The sequence below is a fragment of the Crocuta crocuta genome, unplaced genomic scaffold, assembly GCF_008692635.1.
Source record: "Crocuta crocuta isolate KB4526 unplaced genomic scaffold, BGI_CrCroc_1.0 scaffold75, whole genome shotgun sequence".
Classification (NCBI taxonomy): Eukaryota; Metazoa; Chordata; class Mammalia; order Carnivora; family Hyaenidae; genus Crocuta; species Crocuta crocuta.
The window spans coordinates 1,113,041-1,134,613 of record NW_027530350.1 but is presented as its reverse complement, the minus strand read 5'-3'; the positions used below and the strand labels follow the sequence as shown (position 1 = coordinate 1,134,613).

At 35.3% G+C, this 21,573-nt stretch overlaps 1 protein-coding gene and 1 long non-coding RNA gene across 4 annotated transcripts in view; one reads left to right on the top strand and one right to left on the bottom strand.

Annotated features, from left to right (window-relative positions):
* The window catches only part of LOC144232834 (uncharacterized), a 74,442-nt gene that overhangs the window by 6,898 nt on the left and 45,971 nt on the right, over positions 1-21,573 (bottom strand). The gene's annotated exons all lie outside the window — the stretch shown is intronic.
* NAA16 (N-alpha-acetyltransferase 16, NatA auxiliary subunit) overlaps positions 1-21,573 on the top strand; it is a 62,634-nt gene that overhangs the window by 7,872 nt on the left and 33,189 nt on the right. The window contains exons 4-10 of one of the 3 annotated variants that reach the window (XM_077765669.1): positions 311-468; positions 1,684-1,818; positions 4,650-4,803; positions 8,035-8,154; positions 9,176-9,202; positions 10,584-10,679; positions 17,030-17,136. In XM_077765669.1, coding sequence (XP_077621795.1) covers positions 311-468; positions 1,684-1,818; positions 4,650-4,803; positions 8,035-8,154; positions 9,176-9,202; positions 10,584-10,679; positions 17,030-17,136 — 797 coding nt within the window. The remainder of the gene's footprint in view (positions 1-310; positions 469-1,683; positions 1,819-4,649; positions 4,804-8,034; positions 8,155-9,175; positions 9,203-10,583; positions 10,680-17,029; positions 17,137-21,573) is intronic. The other 2 variants (XM_077765670.1, XM_077765672.1) reach the window with 2 other exon arrangements.

Genomic DNA, 21,573 nt, shown 5'->3' with positions numbered 1-21,573 from the left:
AGTAAGGAGGTAATAGATAGGGAACGTGAGGAATCTTTACCAAGGATTTTCTAAGGTTACATAAATACAATGGAGAATTCCAAACACGTGTAAGTGGAGAGCATAGACTGATGAACCCCTATGTGCCCCTCACCCAACTTTAATAATTTAACAAATGTCAGTCAGGACAAATTTGGTTTGACTTTTTACCACTGCTCACGGTCCCCCTCCCTCTGACAACATACCACTTCGTTAAGGTAAGCTTTATATTAGATATGTAGCATAGTATATTTTAGTATCTGTGAATGTGTCTATTTCCTTAACTTAGTAGGTTGGCATGTTTATGGACTCTTGCAGCGTTCTGATAAGAAGTATGATGAAGCTATTAAGTGTTATCGAAATGCCCTCAAATTAGATAAAGATAATCTACAAATTTTGAGAGATCTCTCTCTGTTGCAGATCCAAATGAGAGACCTTGAAGGTTATCGAGTAAGTAGTCTTAAGTCTACATGTTTTTACAGCAGACATAATTTAAAAACGTGGGTTCAGAATGAGGTGAGCATAGGCTGAGATTATGTAGATTTGATTGCTTATTATCATCTGTAGCAGAAGGGGAAAGTCATCTGAGACATTCCCCCATTATAGTTGTGGAACTGCATACTTAATCATAAAAAGGTAACTGTTTATTCATTTAGTGCTTTTTAAAAAACTAGACTGTCTTCTATGTGCAAATGCTGTACTAAATCTTTTATAATTGAAATCTAAATGTAGGACTTAATTAGCTTTCTCTGTTATGGGTTAGTAAATATAAAATGATGTGGGCAGGATTGCTATAAAGCAGACTTTATGTAGTCCAGACCTCTTCACACTGGCATCTTCCAATCTGCTGGGCATCTCCGGGGGCTTATTCTGTGGAGTACACTAACTTCAGTATATCCACAATGGAATTCTCTCCCTTAGGTGAAGGAGACCACCAACTCTTACTGGTTCTCTTTAAATAAGTTAAGTTCTTTCATTTACCTTTTACTTTTGTCTTCTACTGCCACACAAATCCTTATATCCTGTGCCTAGATTTTTGCAGATTTTTTAAAAAATGTTTGTTTATTTTTGAGAGAGTGAGAGAGCACGAGAAGTGGAGAGGCAGAGAGAGAGGGAGGCATAGAATCTGAAACGTGCTTCAGGCTCTGAGCTGTCAGCACAGAGCCTGACGCGGAGCTCAAACCCATGAACTGTGAGATCATGACCTAAGCTGAAGTTGCTCAACCACCTGAGCCACCCAGGCACCCCTAGATTTTTGCACATTTTGAGCTCAAGTTCTGCTAAGCTTAATAAAGGTATCATTCTTCCAGAACTTAGTTTCATAAAAAGGTATCTTAGTCTCTTTTCTAAGATGTTTAGTTATCAAAAGAAATTTGCATTTATAAAAGTAATTTTATAAGGCAACCCAAAACCATGGGCACCAGGGATAGCTTTTTAGTAAAAGCTTTACAGTGAGCATTACAGAGTATTCTAAAACTTAAGTAATCTAGATAAAAAGTATTTCTGTTTTATTCAGGAACTGGTGTTTGTTCATTGAATTCATTAGAAAGGAGTTAAAGGCATTAAGTTGTTTTCTTATAGCTCTGTGTTGAAATACAAATATTTTAGAGAAAGTTAAAGTCAAAAGAGAAAAAGACAATTTTTAATTTATTTTTTATTTTTTAGGAGACGAGGTATCAGCTTCTTCAGTTGCGCCCAACACAGCGTGCTTCTTGGATTGGATACGCTATTGCATACCATTTGCTGAAAGATTATGATATGGCACTAAAACTATTGGAAGAGTTTAGACAAACTCAGCAAGTAAGAACTTCATTCTAAAATTTCCCCCATCTACACAAACTAAAATAGTTGACTTCTGTATTGCCCTGATTCCTAATTATACATGAAAGTCTTTGGGACCCATTGAAAAACTTGAAAACAATTTGAAATAATTGGAAAAAATTAAAATACAGAATAAAAAATTTTTTTCTAATAATTTATTTTTGAGAGAGAGAGAGAGAGAGACAGAGCATGACTAGGGTAGGGGCAGAGAGAGGGAGCTGTCAGCACAGAGCCCAGTGTGGGGCTCGAACTCAAGAACCACAAGATCATGACCTGAGCCGAAGTCGGATGCTTAACCAGCTCAGCCACACAGGTGCCCCCAAAATTCTTTTTTTTTTTTTTAACGTTTATTTATTTTTGAGAGAAAGAGAGAGGCAGAGTTTGAGCGGGCAAGGGGCAGTGAGAAAGGGAGACACAGAATCCAAATCAGCCTCCAGATTCTGAGCTCAGCATAGAGCCCAATGCCAGGCTCAAACTCATAAGGCTGTGAGATCATGACCTGAACCAAAGTTGGACACTTAACTGACTGAACTACCCAGGTACCCTTAAAACACACAGAATTCTTGATATAAAATAAATAATATGAAAATTTGTGTACTTTATTATTTTGATGATTCAAATGACTAAAGAAAGAAAAGAATACATAAAAATGAAAATAGTTTTGTGATTATAGGACTTATTTCTCATATATATTACTTTATGTTTCATATAAATATGTTAAATACATTTAATACATATGCAAAATAGAAAAATGCAAAAAATATATACTGTGCATCACAAGATAAATAGATGCTAACACTTTGCCACAATTTCTCCAGGTTTTATTATTTTTTTTAAGAAATATTTGGGATACCTGGATGGTTCAAATGCTTGAATGTTCAAGTCTTGATTTCATCTCAGGTCATGATCCCAGGGTCATGGGACTGACCTCTGCATTGGGCTCTACACTGAGCGTGGAGCCTGCTTAAGATTGTCTCTCTTGGGGCTGCTTGGTGGCTCAGTCAGTTAAGTGTCTTGACTCTTGGTTTTGGCTCAGGATCTAACAGTTATATGAGGTTCTGTGCTGGCATTGCGGAGCCTGCTTGAGATTCTTTCTCTTTCCCTCGCTCTCTGCCCCTCCCCCACTTGTGGTGTCTCTTGTCTCTCTCAAATAAACTTTAAGAAAAAAAAAAGATTCTCTCCCTCTGCCCACCTCCCCTGCTCGTACGTGCATGCTCTCTCACTCTCTGAAAAAACTTAAATAATTTAAAAATTTATAAAGAAAGTAATATTATAGAAGTAGTATAAATTTCTCCTACATCTCTAGAGGTAGCCACTATTCTGAAATTGGTATAGATCATTCCTAGTCATGTTTACATTATATATAAGTCCATAAAAGTTACAAACTGTTACTTTACGTATTTAAAAAGGTGACTGAATAATATGCAGTTCTTTTCATGTCTTGAGACATAATCTGTGTTGATACATGTAGGGCTAGTTTATCCATTTTTAAAAAAGATGCTTATTTTTGAGAGAGAGGGAGGGAAGGAGGGGCAGGGGCAGAGTGAGTGGGAGACAGAGGATCCAAAGCAGGCTCTGCGCTTAAGTGGAGAGCCTAATGCGAGACTCGAACTCACATGAGATCATGACCTGAGTCGACACCAAGAGTCGGATGCTTAACTGGCTGAGCCACCCAGGTGCCCCAAGTTTATCTGTTTTTAACTGCTCTTTGGTATTTCATTATATAAATAAGCCATAGTTTATCAATTTTACTTTTTCCTTTATGCCAATACCACACTATCTTGATTACTGTTGCTTTATAGTAAGTTTGAAATTTGAAGTGCACGCCCTACTGCCCTACTTTGCTCTTTTTCAAGATTCTTTTGGCTATTCAGGATTTATTTTATTTCCATTGGCGTTTTAGGATTAACATGTCAATTTCTGCAAAAAAGCTTGCTGAGAGTTTCATATGGATTGCATTGAATTTGTAGATCAACTTGGGGAAAATTGCCATCAAAACAATATTGAGTATTCTGTATTCAATAGATATTCAATATTGAATATCTAACCACGCACATGGTTTAGTATATCTCCATTATGTAGGTCTTTAATTTTTCCCAGCAATCTTTTTGTCTTAAGTGTATTGGTTTTATTTCCTAAATTTGGTCCTAAATATTTTGTTCTTTTAGATGCTATTATAAATGAAATTATTTTAGTTTTGTTTTTGAGTCGTTGGTTGCTAGTATATGGAAGTATAATTGATTTTTGTATTTTGATGATGTATTCTGTCACCCTGCTAAACTTTTTTATTCTAGCAGTTTTTGGTAGATTGTGTAGGATTTTAATCATTTTCATATTCTGTGGGTATAGGATTTGCTGACCTGAATCAATCTTGAGTTTGCCATAGGCAGAAGTGCCACCTTTTTGTTTGTTTTAAAGAATGTATTGGGGCATGTAGGTGGCTCAGTTGGCTAAGCGACCAACCTTGATTTCAGCTCAGGTCATGATGTCTTGGCTTGTGAATTCGAGCCCCACATCAGGCTTCAGGCTGACAGTGCTGATCCCACTTGGGATTCTCTCTCTCCCTTTCAGTCTCTCTCCCTTTCAGTCCCTTTCACTCTGTCTCCTCCTCTACCTCTCTCTCTCTCTCTCAAAAATAAATAAAATAAATTTTTAAAAAAAGAATATTTTCTTAACTATTAATCACTCCTCTATTTGTAATTGCTCTGGATTGCTTTTTGTCAATATGAATGACTTTTCTGAGGAAGTAATTAAAGATCTATAACTGTTTTATATAATTATATAAATAATTTTTGCTAATTTTTTTTCAGGTTCCTCCCAACAAAATGGACTATGAATATAGTGAATTGATACTATACCAGAATCAAGTGATGAGAGAGGCAGACCTATTTCAGGAATCTTTGGAACATATAGAAACATATGAGAAACAAATATGTGATAAACTTTTGGTGGAAGAAATTAAAGGTAAGTTGATCTGCTTTTTCTTTTTTAGTAGTCTTAATTAAAGAATAAAAGCAACATACTTTACTCTGTCCTGATACTTAAATAAGACTTGCTATATAATAAGAAAACATTTTTATTATTAATTAGTAAGTTAATCATCATAACAGTATCTTGATATGGTTCTTATATCCATTTTAGAGATGAAGGGCTGAGGAACCAGAGAGGTTAAGTGCCTTGCCCAAAGTCATACAGCTAAGTCAGCTAGGTAGTGCTGGATTTGAGTCTAGGGATTCGGACTCCAGATTCCATTTTCGTAGGCAGTGTCTTATATTCCCTTCATATTCCTTACCCCAAATACATATCCATGAAATAAATTACAATGAGAATAGTAAATGATGACCTGGGGGATCATTATGAAAGTAAGATTGATTTATTTTCAATATGGGCTAATTATGAAGGCAGGGTCTGGATAGTTTGTTTAAAATGTTCATCAACAAGGGGTTAAGTACATTTTTTTAAAATGAAGTTTTGCTCATCAGTTACCATTCTCTGAGCAATACTATAATAAAATGTCCGACTAAAGTAATAATTAGTTTAAAGCTTTTTTTTTAAATGTTTTATTTATTTCTGAGAGAGAGAGACAGCGTGAACAGGGGAGAGTCAGAGAGAGAGGGAGACACAGAATCTGAAACAGGCTCTAGGCTCTGAGTTGTCAGCACAGATCCCGACGTGGGGCTCAAACCCACGGACCATGAGATCACGACCGGAGCTGAAGTCGGATGCTTAATCGACTGAGCCACCCAGGTGCCCCAGTAATAATTAGTTTAAAACTAAAGTTTCATATAGTTGTAGGACATCTAAACTTCATAAAAATAATAGCTAACATTTATTTACTTTTCCTATGTCTTGGAGTATGTAATTGCGTAAACTTCTTTATTTCATTTAATTTTTTAACACTTCTAACATGGGTAGATTATCCCCATTTTATAATTGAGGAAACTAAAGCTTAGAGAGGTTAAGGATTTGCCCAAAGTCACCCTGCCTTTAGGTCCTAGACTTAGTTTGTAAACACATCTTCCTGGGCTTCAGAACCCTTATTTTATTTTATTTTTTTCCAAGTTTTTGTTTAAATTCCAGTTAGTTAACATAGAGCTTATAATTAGTTTCACGTGTGGGATTTAGCGATTCATCACTTACAACACCTGATGCTCATCACAGCAGTGCCCATCACCCCATCTAGCCCATCCCTCCTGCCTCCCTCCCTCCGTCAGCCCTCAGTTTGGTATCTATAGTTAAGAGTCTGTCTTATGGTTTGCCTCTATTTTTCCCCTATGTGTTCACCTGGTTTGTTTCTTAAATTCCACATAAGAGTGAAATCATGTTTGTCTTCCTCTGACTTATTTCGCTGAGCATAATACTCTCTAGCTCCATCCATGTCATTTCAAATGGCAAGATTTCTTTTTTAATGGCTGAGTAATACTCCATTGTGTATATATGTATATACACTACATCTTCTTCGTTCATCAGTTGATGGACATTTGGGCTCTTTTCATTATTTGGCTATTGAACAACAGTGTTTTTCAAACTAGTACAATGGGGATAAATTATTTAATGATCTGGTTTCTTTCTTCTATTACTTAAAATTGGTGGGAGCAAAGAAAAATGGCAATTATTTTTATATTCTGATGTATTATTGCTTTTTCTTGATTATATCTTAACTCGGATGGCTTTCTCTCTTAAGACAACAGTCCAGAACTCAGTGATTAAAAAGTAGATATGATATAATGAGATCAGTTTTAGTTAAAAAGTTTACATATTGCAGTGTCGCCACATTCATCCATATGTTGCTAGTGACAGGAACTTGGGGGCCATCCCCTTGAATATGAAGCCAATACGTTATACTGCTTATGGAGATAAGTTAGAGTATTCTTATTTTTTTGGTGAACTTTGCAGGCCCCAGAGACCTTTGACATTTACACATTTATGTCTTTTGTAGTCCTTGGCTTATTAAGATCCTTTAATAAAAAATAACATTAGAGATCTTTGCTTACTTTATGAATATGCAAATGTACTTTTTTGTTCTGTGTAGTCCTCTAGTAATAATCTCTGCCTATGATGGTACAGAAAACAAAGGTTTTTGGAATTGAAATCTATGTTGTTGTCTATTTGCCCAAGATAAGCAGGGTAAAAGCTGGACTAGACAGAAATTAACTGTGGCGGAACATGGCATGTTTATAGTTTTAAGTAGCAAACACTTATGTGTATACGTTTTGTGCCAAGCCCTGTGCTAACCACTTTAAATTTATTTATCACAAAAGCAGATGGAGGTAGTTATATTTTATAGGTAAGTGAACACTGGAAGTTTGTAACTTGCTCAGGGTCACAGAGTTAGAAAATGGTAAAGCTGGAAATTATATCAGTCTTCTAGAGCTTGAGTAATACATATAAATAGTAAAATAATAGCATGTAACAACCGCTTTAATATATTGTCTCTCCCGAGATGATGAAAGGTGAAATAATATGTCTGATGACATTTCAAAGGGGAAATAGCAATAGGAAGTTGAGGTATACTGTTTTGAGAATCTCTGTTTTATCTTGAATTAGGTGCACTTTCTATTCTACCTGAGACACTTAGGTACTCATTTCCCAAACCTGCTTTCAATTGGGTGGCTTCATAGAAGGATTTGAACCTTAGGGGTGATCCATGTGTGAACGTGGTTTTTGTGGTTTCACAAGTGGTACCTAGTGTTTTTATTTTACTGAGTTAAACTTTGCCAATTTTAGTGATGTAGTAAGGAAGCTAAGAGAATTGAATGGAGAATTGTTTAATATATGAATTTATTAGGAAAAGTACATTCAAATCTAGCAGTAGAAATGTAGGGCTGTTTCATTAGAATTACCAGTCTGTATTGGGAGTCTTTAATTGTTGTAAAGGGTATATAAAAATGTGCATAATACAAATATTTTTACCAAGAACTTAATATACTATATGTATATTTGAAGTGTGGGAGGGAGCCAAAAATGGCTCTATTACGTTCTATATAATAAAATGTGTAAAGGAAGGTTCATTTCTGAAGGCAAGCTGTGAGTTAATCTCTGTTTAGTGGTATAAACTGCAACATGTCCCAAAGGGAAGCACATACAGTTTTTTCATAAACATCTAGTATGTTAATGCAGCTTAGTGAAATCTATGAGATCAGAAAGTTATTTAATGTTTGAGTAAAATGAATGTGAATTTAAACTTAATTTTAGGGGAAATGCTGTTGAAATTGGGAAGATTAAAAGAAGCCAGTGAAGTATTCAAAAACTTGATTGATCGGAATGCAGAAAATTGGTGTTATTATGAAGGCTTGGAAAAAGCTCTGCAACTTAGTATGTAATGATTTTTCTCCTCTCCCTTATCTTCACTAGTGCTTGAAGTAAATGCAAAGTTGTAATGATATTTGAGGACAGATATTTTTAGCATTAGCATTTATTTTTCCACTTAGGAGAATTATAGGTTAAACATGGCAGTGAAGACAAATTCAGATATTTATTTATACTTAAGTGACAAATGCTCACAGATCATTTTAAGTTCCTTGATCCATTAAAATGTTACCAATTTAGACTAACTAGAGAGCTGGGGAAGAAAATGAGCATTCCGTTTCTCGGAAATGTAATTACTGAATATTTTTTAAAGAATTAGAGGTTTGTTACGCTCAACAAAGCAGTTTTGCTGAGGGTATGTATTGTGTAGCATCAGCATGAAAATTACCCTCTTAATTTCTGGCTGGACTACTTTGCATAGAGCAAAATGTTACATATCTTCTTTTCAAATTAGGTAAAACTGTCCTTTTTGGAGATCTAGAATATTTTCCTAAATTTTCCCTGATATTTTCATAATTAAATATTGTTCAGAGCAGTTAATATTCCTAACATGTTTATTCGTGGATAAATATATGGCTCAAATAATTATGAAAACATGGCTCAAGGGTGTTGAAACAGCAGAACTTGTAAATTTAAAAAATATGGTAAAAATATGTAGCTACTCATACTCATTTATATAAGTGTGACCCATGAGAAAAATTTATTTGTTGTGTTCTCATCACTATAAATTACCAGGTTTTCTGTTTGTGTTTAAAATTTAATATCACAGACCATTCATTGTTTCCTTTAAATTGTTTTAAGAAAATGATGAAAACAAAACCATTGATTACATCAGTAATTTGTGTTTTTAAAAAATCAGGACAAAAGTTCTATATTTGAAGGTTGGAAATGTGAGATAACTGTAATGTTTTTCTGTAAACCATCAGTTACTGACATGTAGATTGAATTAAGCATGCTCCATGTCAAGAACCACATTTACTATAAAATGTTTTGATTACAAACTAATTACATTACTTTATCTTCTTAGGTTCTGTAGGACCTTTTCTCCCCCATGGTAAGTTCTGGAGCTCCCAACTTGTGACTTCAAATAGGGCATTGAATGGTTTGGTTTTGTCTTAATTTAACTGCATTTATAAGGCTTGTTATATTTGAGGTAGTGGAGAATTTTTTTCTTATACTCTTAACATTAGATTTAAATATGAGACCTGCTTTTTAAAAGCAGTAGATAGCCTTCATGTAAATTTTAGAATAAGGGTCCTTGATATTTCTTGAAGTCTCCAAGTTGTTAACAGAATATAGAAATTTTCTTTCAGATATCCCCGGTTTTGAATCCCACCACATTGGAGCTCCACAACATACTACTGGGGGAAGGAAAGAGTTAAACAAAGTTAAACATTACCTTTTTAAGTGTTATATTTATAGTCTCGATAGTGTACACTACATTTAGGATGGAGATACCCTGATTGCTAGCACCAAGGGTTCTTCTTACAATAATATTTCTGTTTTCTGAGTTAAAATCAATTAAAAACCTTATAGTTTAAAATCAAATTTGTTTGTTTTCTCTTAAAATTCTGTTTTAAATTGTCTTATTGCTTATATGAAATAGTGCATATAATCTCTCTTTGTAAGTTATGTTAGATGTTATTTTAGCATAATGAACAAGACCCAGATCCTACCTTGCAGATTGTTACTGCAGAGTCACATGTATCTTGCTTAGTATATGTATATATGTTTATACAGGTGTATATATATGTATATATATATTTTCTGTTTAGTACTATAAAATTAGTTTGGTCTTAGGAGGGAAGACCCAACTTTCTATTAGAAGTATATTTTATATCAATCACTATATTTGGGAGAAATAATTTGCCACTTTAAAAATCTGTACGAATGCGATTCTTTATAATGGAGCTTCATTGAAGATTTTAAGTGTTAAAAGTACTTTAGAAATTTAGTTCACTTTTTAAACGATAAAACATTGACATTGATGATGCTGAAACAGTTGCTTTTTAAAATCTAATCAGTGGGTATTACAGCCTTTTGTGAGGAGGTGTGTAGGCTTCATCCTTCATTGGATCGGAGAGTTTGTGTAAGATAAGTCATGAAAGAGCCCTTTCTCACGGGTTGTGCACTAAGGAATAGAAGAGAAGCGCTATGTGTCTTGAGTCCATATGTCTTGCATGTGTATGATTTGAGTTGGATTAGAATCTGTTGTGATAAAAGCAGTTTTGGATTTATCTGGAGATTGAGTTTAAAATGGTGTTTTGTTGATGATATGATTTCACCACCACAGGTTTTCATATCATTCTTATAAAAATTGGGCGCAGCTTTAATATTGATAATGCAATCTTTGTAACATTTTTTAAAAGTTATAGCATTTTATCATAGATAAAAGTTCTGATGCTTTGAATCTCACACATATTTACTGATAATAGGCACTTTAGAAGAGAGGCTCCAAATTTATGAAGAAATTAGTAAGCAGCACCCCAGAGCAATTTCACCTAGAAGATTACCTTTGAATCTTGCCCCAGGTAATATTAGGATATCTTTTGTAACACTAATAATTATTTGTTGTTCAACATCATTCACATTTAAAAAACTTGTTTCTGCTACAGAGTTTATATCGACACCAGTCTTGGGGGTGGGAGTGATCAGTTATGAATTTATTATGCATGTGATAATAAGAATGTTGAGCATATGGCTATATGTTTGTCTCAAGTCTTAGAAATTACCTTTTTGGGCATTGTTTTTCTTACATGACTTTAAAAATTAAACACTAGATTTAGAAGATTGATTAAATTCACTAGAAATGACAAACACTATGTGAGGCATTATGATTTAAGTGGTAGAAGTTTTGAAGTTTTGATCTTATTTTTTATGTTTTTTATTTATTTTTGGGAGAGAGAGACAGGGAGTGAGTGGGGGAGGGGCAGAGGGAGAGAGAGGGAGACAGAATCTGAAGCAGGCTCCAGGCTCTGAGCTGTCAGCACAGGGCCCAACACGGGGCTTGATCTAGTGAACTGTGAGATCATGACTTGAGCCAAAGTTGAATGCTTAACCAACTGATCCACCCAGGCACTCCTTAGGTCTTCTTTTTAGAGCATAAATTCAAAGAAAGAGTGGTGAGCCTTTTGTGTCCACCACGTTGTTTAAGAACATCACTATTCCCTGTGAAGGCACTCTGTCTTCAGTGTTGTCTACTTTCCTGAAATCCGCCTTTATCATGCCCTTGTTTTTAGAGAGCTCTATGTATTTTGTATCCCTAGAAAATCATCCCTGCCACCACCCCTCACTCCCCACCATCCCTGTTTTTGTACATAATGTAAATTGGAGCACTATGGTATGTATTCTGTGACTTGTGACTTGTTTTTATTGAACAGTAGTGTATTCATGAACTTGATCCAAGTTGTGTATGTAGTTGAACTCCTTCACTTTGGGGTTGTAGAAGAAGTAAAAGTATATTAGTTCTTCACATAGTTAATATTTGAAGATTTGTGCCCTTTTTTAAAGGTTATCTCTTTTTTAGTTGGAAGTTCTATAGATTATGAATTATTTGTTGGGACTTCTGGCATGTCTTTTGATATAAGTCAGACTTTAGAAAGCTAATAGAACTTAAAAAATCTATTCTAGGCATGGGGTGAGGAGGGGGTATATTTTCTAATGAATTTTCATTTATAGTGCAAATAGTTGGGTTATAATTTTTCTTTATCAAAAGATTCATGGAAATTAAAAAAGGTTTTTAGTTGACTGACTTAAAAAATATACGAAGTACCTGTTAGAAATGTATTGTATTAATCAGTACGAGTTTATTATAAACAATTCATTTTCCACTAGTATATCTAAGTTCCAATAGATAAATGGCATTCTTCTGATCTCTCATTTTTGTTTTGGCTTTATGAAATACCGAAAGCAGATTTCCCTGATGTTCTTCAGGGAACATTATGCTCACATGGATAGTATCAGGCTTGGTGGGGAGGGTAGTGATGTGCTAAGATGTTCATCAGTTGAGTGTCAGTCAGTAGAGTCGGGGAAACTTTGGACTGAACATAGCAGTCAGGTTTCTGTGGGACCTGTTAGAACTTTTGTACATACATTGTAAATTTCAGAGATGGGGCATCCTGTGCAAGGAAGAGCATTCCCATACGTGTTTTATTGAAGATAAACACATATGCTTGACTTTACATTTCTATGTCTTTTTTAAAATAACAGCATTTGAAATATAATTCGCTACCACAGAATTCACTTTTTAAAGTATCAACTCTGTGTTTTAGTATATTCATGGAATTGTGCAATCATTGTCACGATCTGGTTTCAGAAAGTTTTTGTTTCTCCCAAAAGAAACCTCACACTCATTAGCAGCCACTCCCCGCACTCCCCTCACCAGGCTGCACTCGCCCCGCACTCCCCGCACCAGGCTGCACTCTCCCTGCACTCCCTGCACCAGGCAACCACTGTTCTATATCCTGTACCTGTGGAGTTGCCTGTTCTGGACATTTCATGTAAATGGCATCTTACCATATGCAGCCTTTGTATCTGGCTTCTTTTTTTAAAATTGGTTTCCATGTATAATGTATTCACGTTATGAATGGGGATATCTCTTAGTTTGGAGTTTTCACATGCATCCATGTTCTTCTTAGGAAAGAAGGAAAACTCATTTAATTTTATAATTATTATTTTAATGTTTATTTATTTTAAGAGAGAGGGAGAGAGTCCTAAGCAGGCTCTGCACTGTCAGCAGAGTCTGCATAGCATGGCTTGAACTCGCGAACCTTCAGATCATGACCTGAGCAGAAATCAAGAGTTGGATGCANTTACACTGCCTTGATTTTTTTTCATAGTTAATAAAGTTTGCTAAAAGCTCTTACTACATGACAAGAAATATATTTTTATTGAAAGACAGCTTGGAACCAACTGTTGATTATAAAGTGCAATTTAGCTTTAAGTGGAATTATCCTGGACCCTCTGGGCACTCTGTCTTTGAAATGCTAAAGGCATCTTTATACAAGATAGGGCTCAGTTGAAGGGTCTGATGGCATGGACTTCAAGGTCAACATCACTGTGAGGTTCTAACATACATGGACTTAGAGAGCTCCAATGAGCTTATGTAATATTATACAGATACCTGATTATACCTGTGTAGAAGCTAAATACTTCATGTTGTTTTGCCTGTCTAGAAATATTCTTATGTGTAAGAAAAGCATCTTGATATTATCAAAAGCAATAAGATTTTTATACAAGAAACACGGAACTTGAGAATGTAGGGTGAAAGTTTTAAAAAAGAGTTTTCAGTTTTTAGTTAAAAAGGCTTAAAACTATCAAGTAGTGAACACAGAAGTCCTAGGTAGATTCTCCAACAGTCTAAAATATTAAGCGCTACAAAAATAATGTAGGGATGTAGCTACTTTTCAAAAGAACTGGTTTACTTCATCATGTTGTATTAGTCTTCACTGGCCAAGGCAGGGGAGAGAGGGAAGGAGATAACCCAGAGTATTAAACACAAAGCTCTACTCAAATTTTGCTCCATTCTTTTTCATTGGATTATTTATTATTGAGATACACATATAACATTATAGAAGTTCAAAGTGTATAACTCTTGATTTGATACATTCATACGTTGTGATACTACCATAGTGGTACCACAGTATGTTAGCTAACACCTCCATCAGGTCACATAATTATTTCTTTTTTATACTGAGAACATCCTCACCATTTAGAATAAATTCCCAGTGAACCACATACAGTCTGATCTTGTTGAGTGTGTTATTTTAGCACTGGTTTTTGAGACAGCAGTTTGTATTTGAATCTATACTACACATCTGGAGAAGACTTTGTATAGATCTGTATAGACAGATAACCTACTTGATAAGCGGTAATGCTAAGCAGGCACATAATGATTGATGGTCTTTTCTTTCCCCGTAAAGGAAAGACTGTGGAGGCTACTAAAAATTATTTTAAAATAATCAGGAAGAAGAGAGATTATTTGTTCTTGTGAAAGGGTTTTTCTTATTCCTAAAGAAAACCTTATGAGGTCAGTCATGGTAAGTAATTTTGGAATGTAGTATGTGACTGAGCATTTGAGGTCTGGAGACCTCTTGTTAAGATAATGCATTATTATAGTTCCAGACAAAAGGATTTTTAAGTGGAAATCCTCTGTCTATCCTCTTACCACCTACTTCTCTGGAGGCTGCCATTGTTACCAGGAGGTGGTGTATTCTTCCATAAACGGATTGTGTATATGCAAGCACAAACCTGTGTGTGTGGGTTTCTGTAGAGCTTTCCTTTTTTCTTCTTGTACAAAACTGGGAGCATAGATTGGCATACCCTTGGTTTTTCTTTTTACTTAACTCTGTGTCTGTGCTTTATGTCAGCACATGAAGAACTTCCCCGTTCTTTCTCACAGCTGCACTGTTTAAATAACAGATTAACCGGAGAGGAGGCTTTCAAAATTATGGATACTTGAGAACTGAGTATATTGTGTTTTAACTGCAGTCTGCCAGGATGATCTGAATTGACTGAGAAAGTTGAGGAAAAAGAGGAGTTCAGAATAGCCTTTGACATGAAGATACAATGCTTGTTTTCTCAGCAGATGTCAGCAAATATGGAAAAGATCCTTAACTATAGAATTACAGGGGCACCTGGATGGCTTAGTTGGTTAAGCGTCCGACTTCAGCTCAGGTCATGATCTTGCAGTTTGTGAGTTTGAGCCCCATGTTGGGCTCTGTGCTGACAGCTCAGAGCCTGAGCCTGCTTTGGATTCTGTGCCTTCCTCTCTCTCTGCCCCTCCCCAGCTCATGCTCTGTCTTTCTCTCTCTCAAAAATAAATAAACATTAAAAAAAAAAAAAAAAGAAATACAGTAGCTGTCAGGGTATCAAGGCATGTAATGATAGACAATATTTACTGAGTGGTCACTGTATGCCAGCTACTCTGTTTACTGCTGTATACTTGTATTCTGGTTTGAGCCATGTAGGGATACTCTGGAGGCTGCTAGCATTGTTACCCTCACCTCCAGTGGGGAAAGTGAGGACTTCAGTGGACAGGTTACTTGTCCAAGTTCACACAGAAGAAATGGTCACACATTTCTCTAAACAGCTGCATCCCACTGATCTACCACAATATACTTAACTTATTTTTTTTTTTTTTTTTTTTTTTTTTTGCTTATGTTGAAAGAGCGAGCACAGGAAGGGCAGAGAGAGAGATAGAGAGAGCTATCAGTGCTCTGAGCTATCAGTGCTGAGTCCAGGGCAGGGCTCAGACTCATGAACTTTGAGATCATCATGACCTGAGCTGAAATCAAGAGTTGGATGCTTAACCAACTAAGCCACCCAGGTGCCCCAGTATTGTTAACTTTTGCCTTATATCAGAGGAAGTGCTGGAAAGTTTTGATCTCTGAAACTACTTTTGATTTTTAAGGAAGTAATGATGTATATTTAACCCAGAGTATACTTTGTGTATGATCTAATAAAAGATTAGAAATTATCTGGAAATGGTTTCTATAGTACATTAACAAATGTTGAACCTGTTTTCATATTTGATAAACTTCCCCCTTAATAAAATTTAAATATCTCTTTCAAATTTTTATGACATATAATTATATTGAGTATGCATGTTTTGTTCAATGTAGTCAATCACAACAAATGAAAATAACCACTTTGGGTTGTTGCTATTTTTTGTGTGTGTGTGAAGTGTTGTGATTCATAATGAAACCTTAAGGGATTGTTTCAGTAGTTTTACTTTAGGTTAAGCCATTTACAATGTATGTGTCTTTTTCTTTTTAATGAGTGGGCAAATCCATGTCCTTATATAATAACTTGTCCTGTCAAAAAAGTTAAAGCCTTAGCCAAGTTAAAGCCTTTGTGTTGTATTTAAAATGAAAACTTTTCCATTTTTTTCTGCTTCTAGAAAGTGCTGCCAAGTTTTTTTTTTGTTTTGTTTTGTAAGGGTTTATTTAATAAAGATAGGATTATTTACTTGATGTTGCAAACAGGGTATTTAATTGTAATGTTAAAATGCTCTGGGGCTCAGTCAGATGTCTAACATATGTTTATTTTATGTATTATCCATCCTGCCCACTGGAATGTTAAGTTTCATGAGGGCAGAATTTTTTTTTTTAAGTTCATTTATTTATTTTGAGATAGAGAAAGAGAACGGGAGAGGGGGAAAGAGAGGGAGAGAAAGAATCCCAAGCAGGCTCTGCAGTGTGAGATTGTGACCTGAGCAGAGATCAAGAGTTGGACACTTGACCGCCTGAGCCACTCAGGCGCCCCAGAATTTGTTTTGAATTGTTTCAGTCACTGCTGTATCCCTAACATATAGAACAGTGCCTGGCACATAGTGGGTGCTTGAAAGATGATTGTGGAATGAGAATATTGAGGTAAATCACTAGTTGATTTGGAAAACATTTCAAAGACTACTTTAGTGTTTAAAAATATATTTTGGCTGCTAATTAAATATACTGTTGGTTACAGTAGGATCTCTTCATCGTCTTCAGCGTGCCTTACGAGGTGTCTGCAGGTGAGGACTGAGTCTGTGCTAGTCAGTGAGGTTAGGAAAGAGACTTCTATGGGAACTGGATTCAGAATGGATAGTGAGTAACTTTTTCTCTCTACTTAAAGCTGCACAGATACTTGGTTTGCTTATCTTTTGAAGTGTTCCTTGAAGATATTTTAGGCCTAGATCTAGGGAAAAGGATAGTTGCCAACTAAGATATTTAGTGTTATCCTTTTGGATGGTAACAATCAAGCAATAAATGCTGACATACTTTTGCGTTCAAAAATAGGATGGGGGTCATTGTTTTGGAGGGAGCTATATTTTTATTTGTAAAATCACTTTGAGAGTTGTTTGCATCAATTGAAATATAACAAAGTACACTTTTGTTTCTAGGTGAAAAATTTAGAGAACTAATGGATAAGTTCCTGAGGGTTAACTTCAGTAAAGGCTGCCCACCCTTGTTCACTACTTTGAAATCTTTATATTACAATACAGAAAAGGTAAAATTTGGTCTTTATTCAGTTTTGCTATAATCTTTTAACTAACTTATTGTAGAAGCATTTCCATGTGAATAATATGCTATGATTCAATAATTTTCTCTATTCTAGTAAGCTTATTCACCTTAGTTTAATAATAGTTGAACTGAAATTATATGCATGTAGGATAAATACAATCAAAGAAAGTTTCAATCTGTGAAACGTATGGAGTAGAGGCTTTGTAAAAGCACTAAGATTATAGAGGTTGTTGTTTTTAATGGGTATACCTTTCTAGTACGATTTTAAATTTGATACTGACACCAAAAGTCTATATTTGAATATTTTATAATTATTATCTATTAATTTTAAAGTTTGTTATGCATGCTTTTAAAGTTAGAACATGGATAACTGAGTTGGTGCAATAGTAAAATGCCATTTAGTCTACAGAGTATTATTAGTTTTAACTAGTAGGCAACATTTTATTGTTTTATTTTATTTTTAAATTTTTTTTATAGTTTATTTTTGAGACAGAGAGCACAAGTGGGGGAGGGGCAGAGAGAGAGAGGGAGACACAGAATCTGAAACAGGCTCCAGGCTCTCAGCTGTCAGCACAGAGCCCAGTGCGGGGCTCCAAACCACGAACTGTGAGATCATGACCTGAGCTGAAGTCAGATGCTTATTCGACTGAGACACCCAGGCGCCCCTAATAGGCAACATTTTAATAAATAAAGATAGTTTTGGCTTATTCTTGAATAAAGAGAGTAATATTTTTCTGCCTTTAAAATTAGAAAATAGGCACTTGGTCCTAAATTAGATAATTGGAAAATTAAAAGTGAATAGAAAATAAGTTCTACTTCTTTTTCCAAGCATTGCTTCTTATTTATTAAGGTATAAAGTCTTGTGTTCTTTTTTGTAGTCAGAATTTTTTTGTTTGTTGTTTTTTTTTTGTAGTCATAATTTCTGAAAGTTACTGGTGGATAAAGAAGAAAATTCATTAGAAAAGCTAAATTATTTGTAGTTAAACTGTTAACGATTTTTTAGTTTTGACCCATAATTTATAAATTAGCAGTAATTGTGCATTTAAATATTGAAAACAAGGTCGATGATAGGTGGTGTAACTGATTGACACCCTCTTTTCTGTGGCAGCAGATTTCAAAAATGAAAAGAGACAATTGATAGTATCTAGTGCTTAATAAGTAAAAAAGTGTCATTACAGTTTAAGAAAATGTTTATAGTTTTTTAATGTGTGTAGTATGCTTTATTTGACTGTTGGCACTGCTGTTGAGATTTTGGTAAATAGTGGTTGATTCATGTGAAAACATGGGACAGTGCCTACCAGTAATTTCTGTAGGTTATTTAAAGTAGCATTTGCCTAAATTCCTCTCTTACTTTTTATGGTAAGGTGAGAGAGAAGAAAGGGGAGGTGAGATGTCAGAAATAATAAAGAACTTACATGTGTGAATTCTGATACAGATTTCCCCTGCTGTCTGAAAGTAGAGCGTTTCTGTGAAACCTTCAAAGTGAAATGGTATAAAGTGAAGCACAATTAGCATTGATTTGTATTAAAACTTTTTGAACATTCCCATATCCCAAAAATAACTTCTCTGGCTTTTCTGGTATCTTAGGATGCATCGTGCTAACAGATGCATAAAATAAATCGAGATAAAGCACAGGTGCTCACAGACACAGTTCAAATCTATGGATTGATGCTGATTGTCCTTCCTGGGGAAGGAACTTCAGGAACTTGACAGTGTCTCTCCCATTGCCGAGAGTGCGCAATGCCTCTGCGGGCTCCCTGCAAAACAAATGCTGAGCGCTGTTCTCACTTTTTGCCTTTTTTGTCAAGCAAAGGTACCACTGTAGATCTTTGGTAATGGTGAAGTGGTGTAATGTGAATTTTCAAAAAGCCAGAGGGCTACCTGTACTGCTTTTGTAATGACATCTTTCAGTGGTTGCTGAATACAGTGGTCATGAATTTGTTCTTTTTGGACTATCACTAAGCTTTCACTGGCTTTGTCCATTTTCACACGGGGCACAGACTTCTTTTTTTAAAATCCCTCCAATATAGATCCAAAATTACCATCATAAAGATGTAAAGCATTTTGGGGTGCCTGGGTGGCCTCAGTTGGTTAAGCGTCCAACTTCGGCTCAGGTCATGATCTCACAGTTCGTGGGTTCGAGACCTGCGTCAGGCTGTATGCTGACAGCCCCCTCAAAGCCTGGAGCCTCCTGCAGATTCTGTATCTCCCTCTCTCTCTCTGACCCTCCCCTGCTTACGCTTTCTCTCTCTCTCTCAGAAATAAATGAAAAAACATGAAAAAAAAAGATGTAAAGCATTTGTTGGTATTTTATAAAGCATGGGAATTTCATTTTAAAGAAGGCACTGAGAATGTATTAATTTGTATAGGAACCTTTGAACATCTCTGTAGTGATTTTAAGCATGGAATAAGAATGTTTACCAAGTGCTTTTTTTCCTTACAAATTTTTTTTAATATTTATTTTTTTGAGAGAGAGAGAGACCAAGTGCTTTTGAGAATTGAATCAAACCTCAGAAAACTGAGTTCAGATTATCAGAATTTAGTATCGTAAAAAAATGTACAAGTCTGGGATGTGCTTTTCAAATAAGTTTGGCCACATATATTTGTGACTTCTCATAAGGGTGTTTGAAAATTCATTTCTTTACAAAAAAAATTTTTTTTACCGTTTATTTATCTTTGAGAGAGAGAGAGAAATAAAGAGAATGTAAGCAGGGGAGGGGCATAGAGAGAGGGAGAGACAAAATCCGAAGCTGGCTTCAGGCTCCAGGCTGTCAACACAGAGCCCGATGCGGGGCTCGAACCCACAAACTGAGTTCATGACCTGAGCTGAAGTCTGACACTTAACTGACTGAGCTACTCAGGCGCCCCTGAAAATTCATTTTTAACCAGTAGTCTTGCTTTTAGCTAAAGACTGCATTTTAACTCTGGAGGAAGAGTTTAAAGGTGATTAAGGCTGATAAATAATTATGGCTTCATACTTCCAAGTTTTAGGTAGCATGAAAATAAAATCCTCTTTTGAGTTTGCCCAGGATATAGCAACAACTGTAAAAAAGTATTTTAAAAACATCTACAGCATTTTAAATTGTGAATATACAATTTAGGGGCATGGAGAGCATTTTTTGTGTTATTCCTGTCAAGATTTTTTCCCCTGTGAATGTATTTGTGGTGTATATATGTAGCTCTAATACTTTTGACCCCAAATTTTTGTCTAGTAAGTGCATAAGCATTTTATGTGTTGCAGTATGGCCTTCATTATCTTCCATTTTGATGACTACATGCTCTTTTATCAGAGCCATACCTCCACTGTATAATATAATATACATATATAATATATAATATAATATACATATATAAATATACAGTTGGTTTTTATATATTGATTCTGTGGCCTTGCTGAACTTGTTTATTAATTTATTATTGTTGATAGTTGGTGTAATGGATTTCTTAGGATTTTCTAGATTTTTCTAAATTTGCAGATTTGCAAATTATTTGCAAATTTTCTGATTTGCATCTCATGTCATCTACAAATAAAAAGTTTTTTTTAAAATTTTTTTTAATGTTTTATTTATTTCTAGGAGAGAGAGAGAGGCAGCATGAGCAGGGGAGGGTCAGAGAGAGAGGGAGTCACAGACTGAAACAGGCTCCAGGCTCTGAGCTGGCAGTCAGCACAGAGCCCGACGCGGGGCTCGAACCCACGAACCGCGAGATCATGACCTAAGCGAAAGTCGGACGCTTAACCGACTAGGCCACCCAGGCGCCCCATACAAATAAAAAGTTTTATTTCTTCCTTTCCTTTTTGCATCTTTTTAATTTCATTTTCTTCACTAACTGCCCTGGCTAGAATCTCTAGTACATTGTTAAATAGAAGTGATTTGAGTGGACATCTTTGTCTTGTTCCTGATCTTAGGAGAAAGCATCTAGTTTTTCTCCATCAAGTATTGGGTTATCCATAATTTTTATATATGCCCTTTGTAATGTTGAAGAAGTTCCCTTCCATTCCTAGGATATTGAGTGTTTTTACTGTGAACATGTGTGGATTTTGTCAAATGTTTTCTCTGTGTCTATTAGATAATTATAGTGGGTATTTTTTAAATACTCTTGCTATGATGTATTACATGAATTAATTTTCAGATGTTAAAACAACCTTGCATCGCTGGGATAAAAACCACTTGGTCATGGTGTATAATTCTTTTTATGTATTGCTGGGTTTGGTTTGCTTACATTTTATTGAGGATTTTTGCTTGTCTATTTCATAGGGGTACTGGTCTGTAGTTTTCTTGTGAGGTTTTTGTAAGGTTTTGGTATCAGGGTAATAAAGGCCTTATAACGAGTTGAGAAGTGTTTCCTCCTCCTCTTTTTTTTTTTTTTAAGTTTGTGAAAAATTAGTGTTGTTATTAAATATTCAGTGGAATTTACCAGTGAA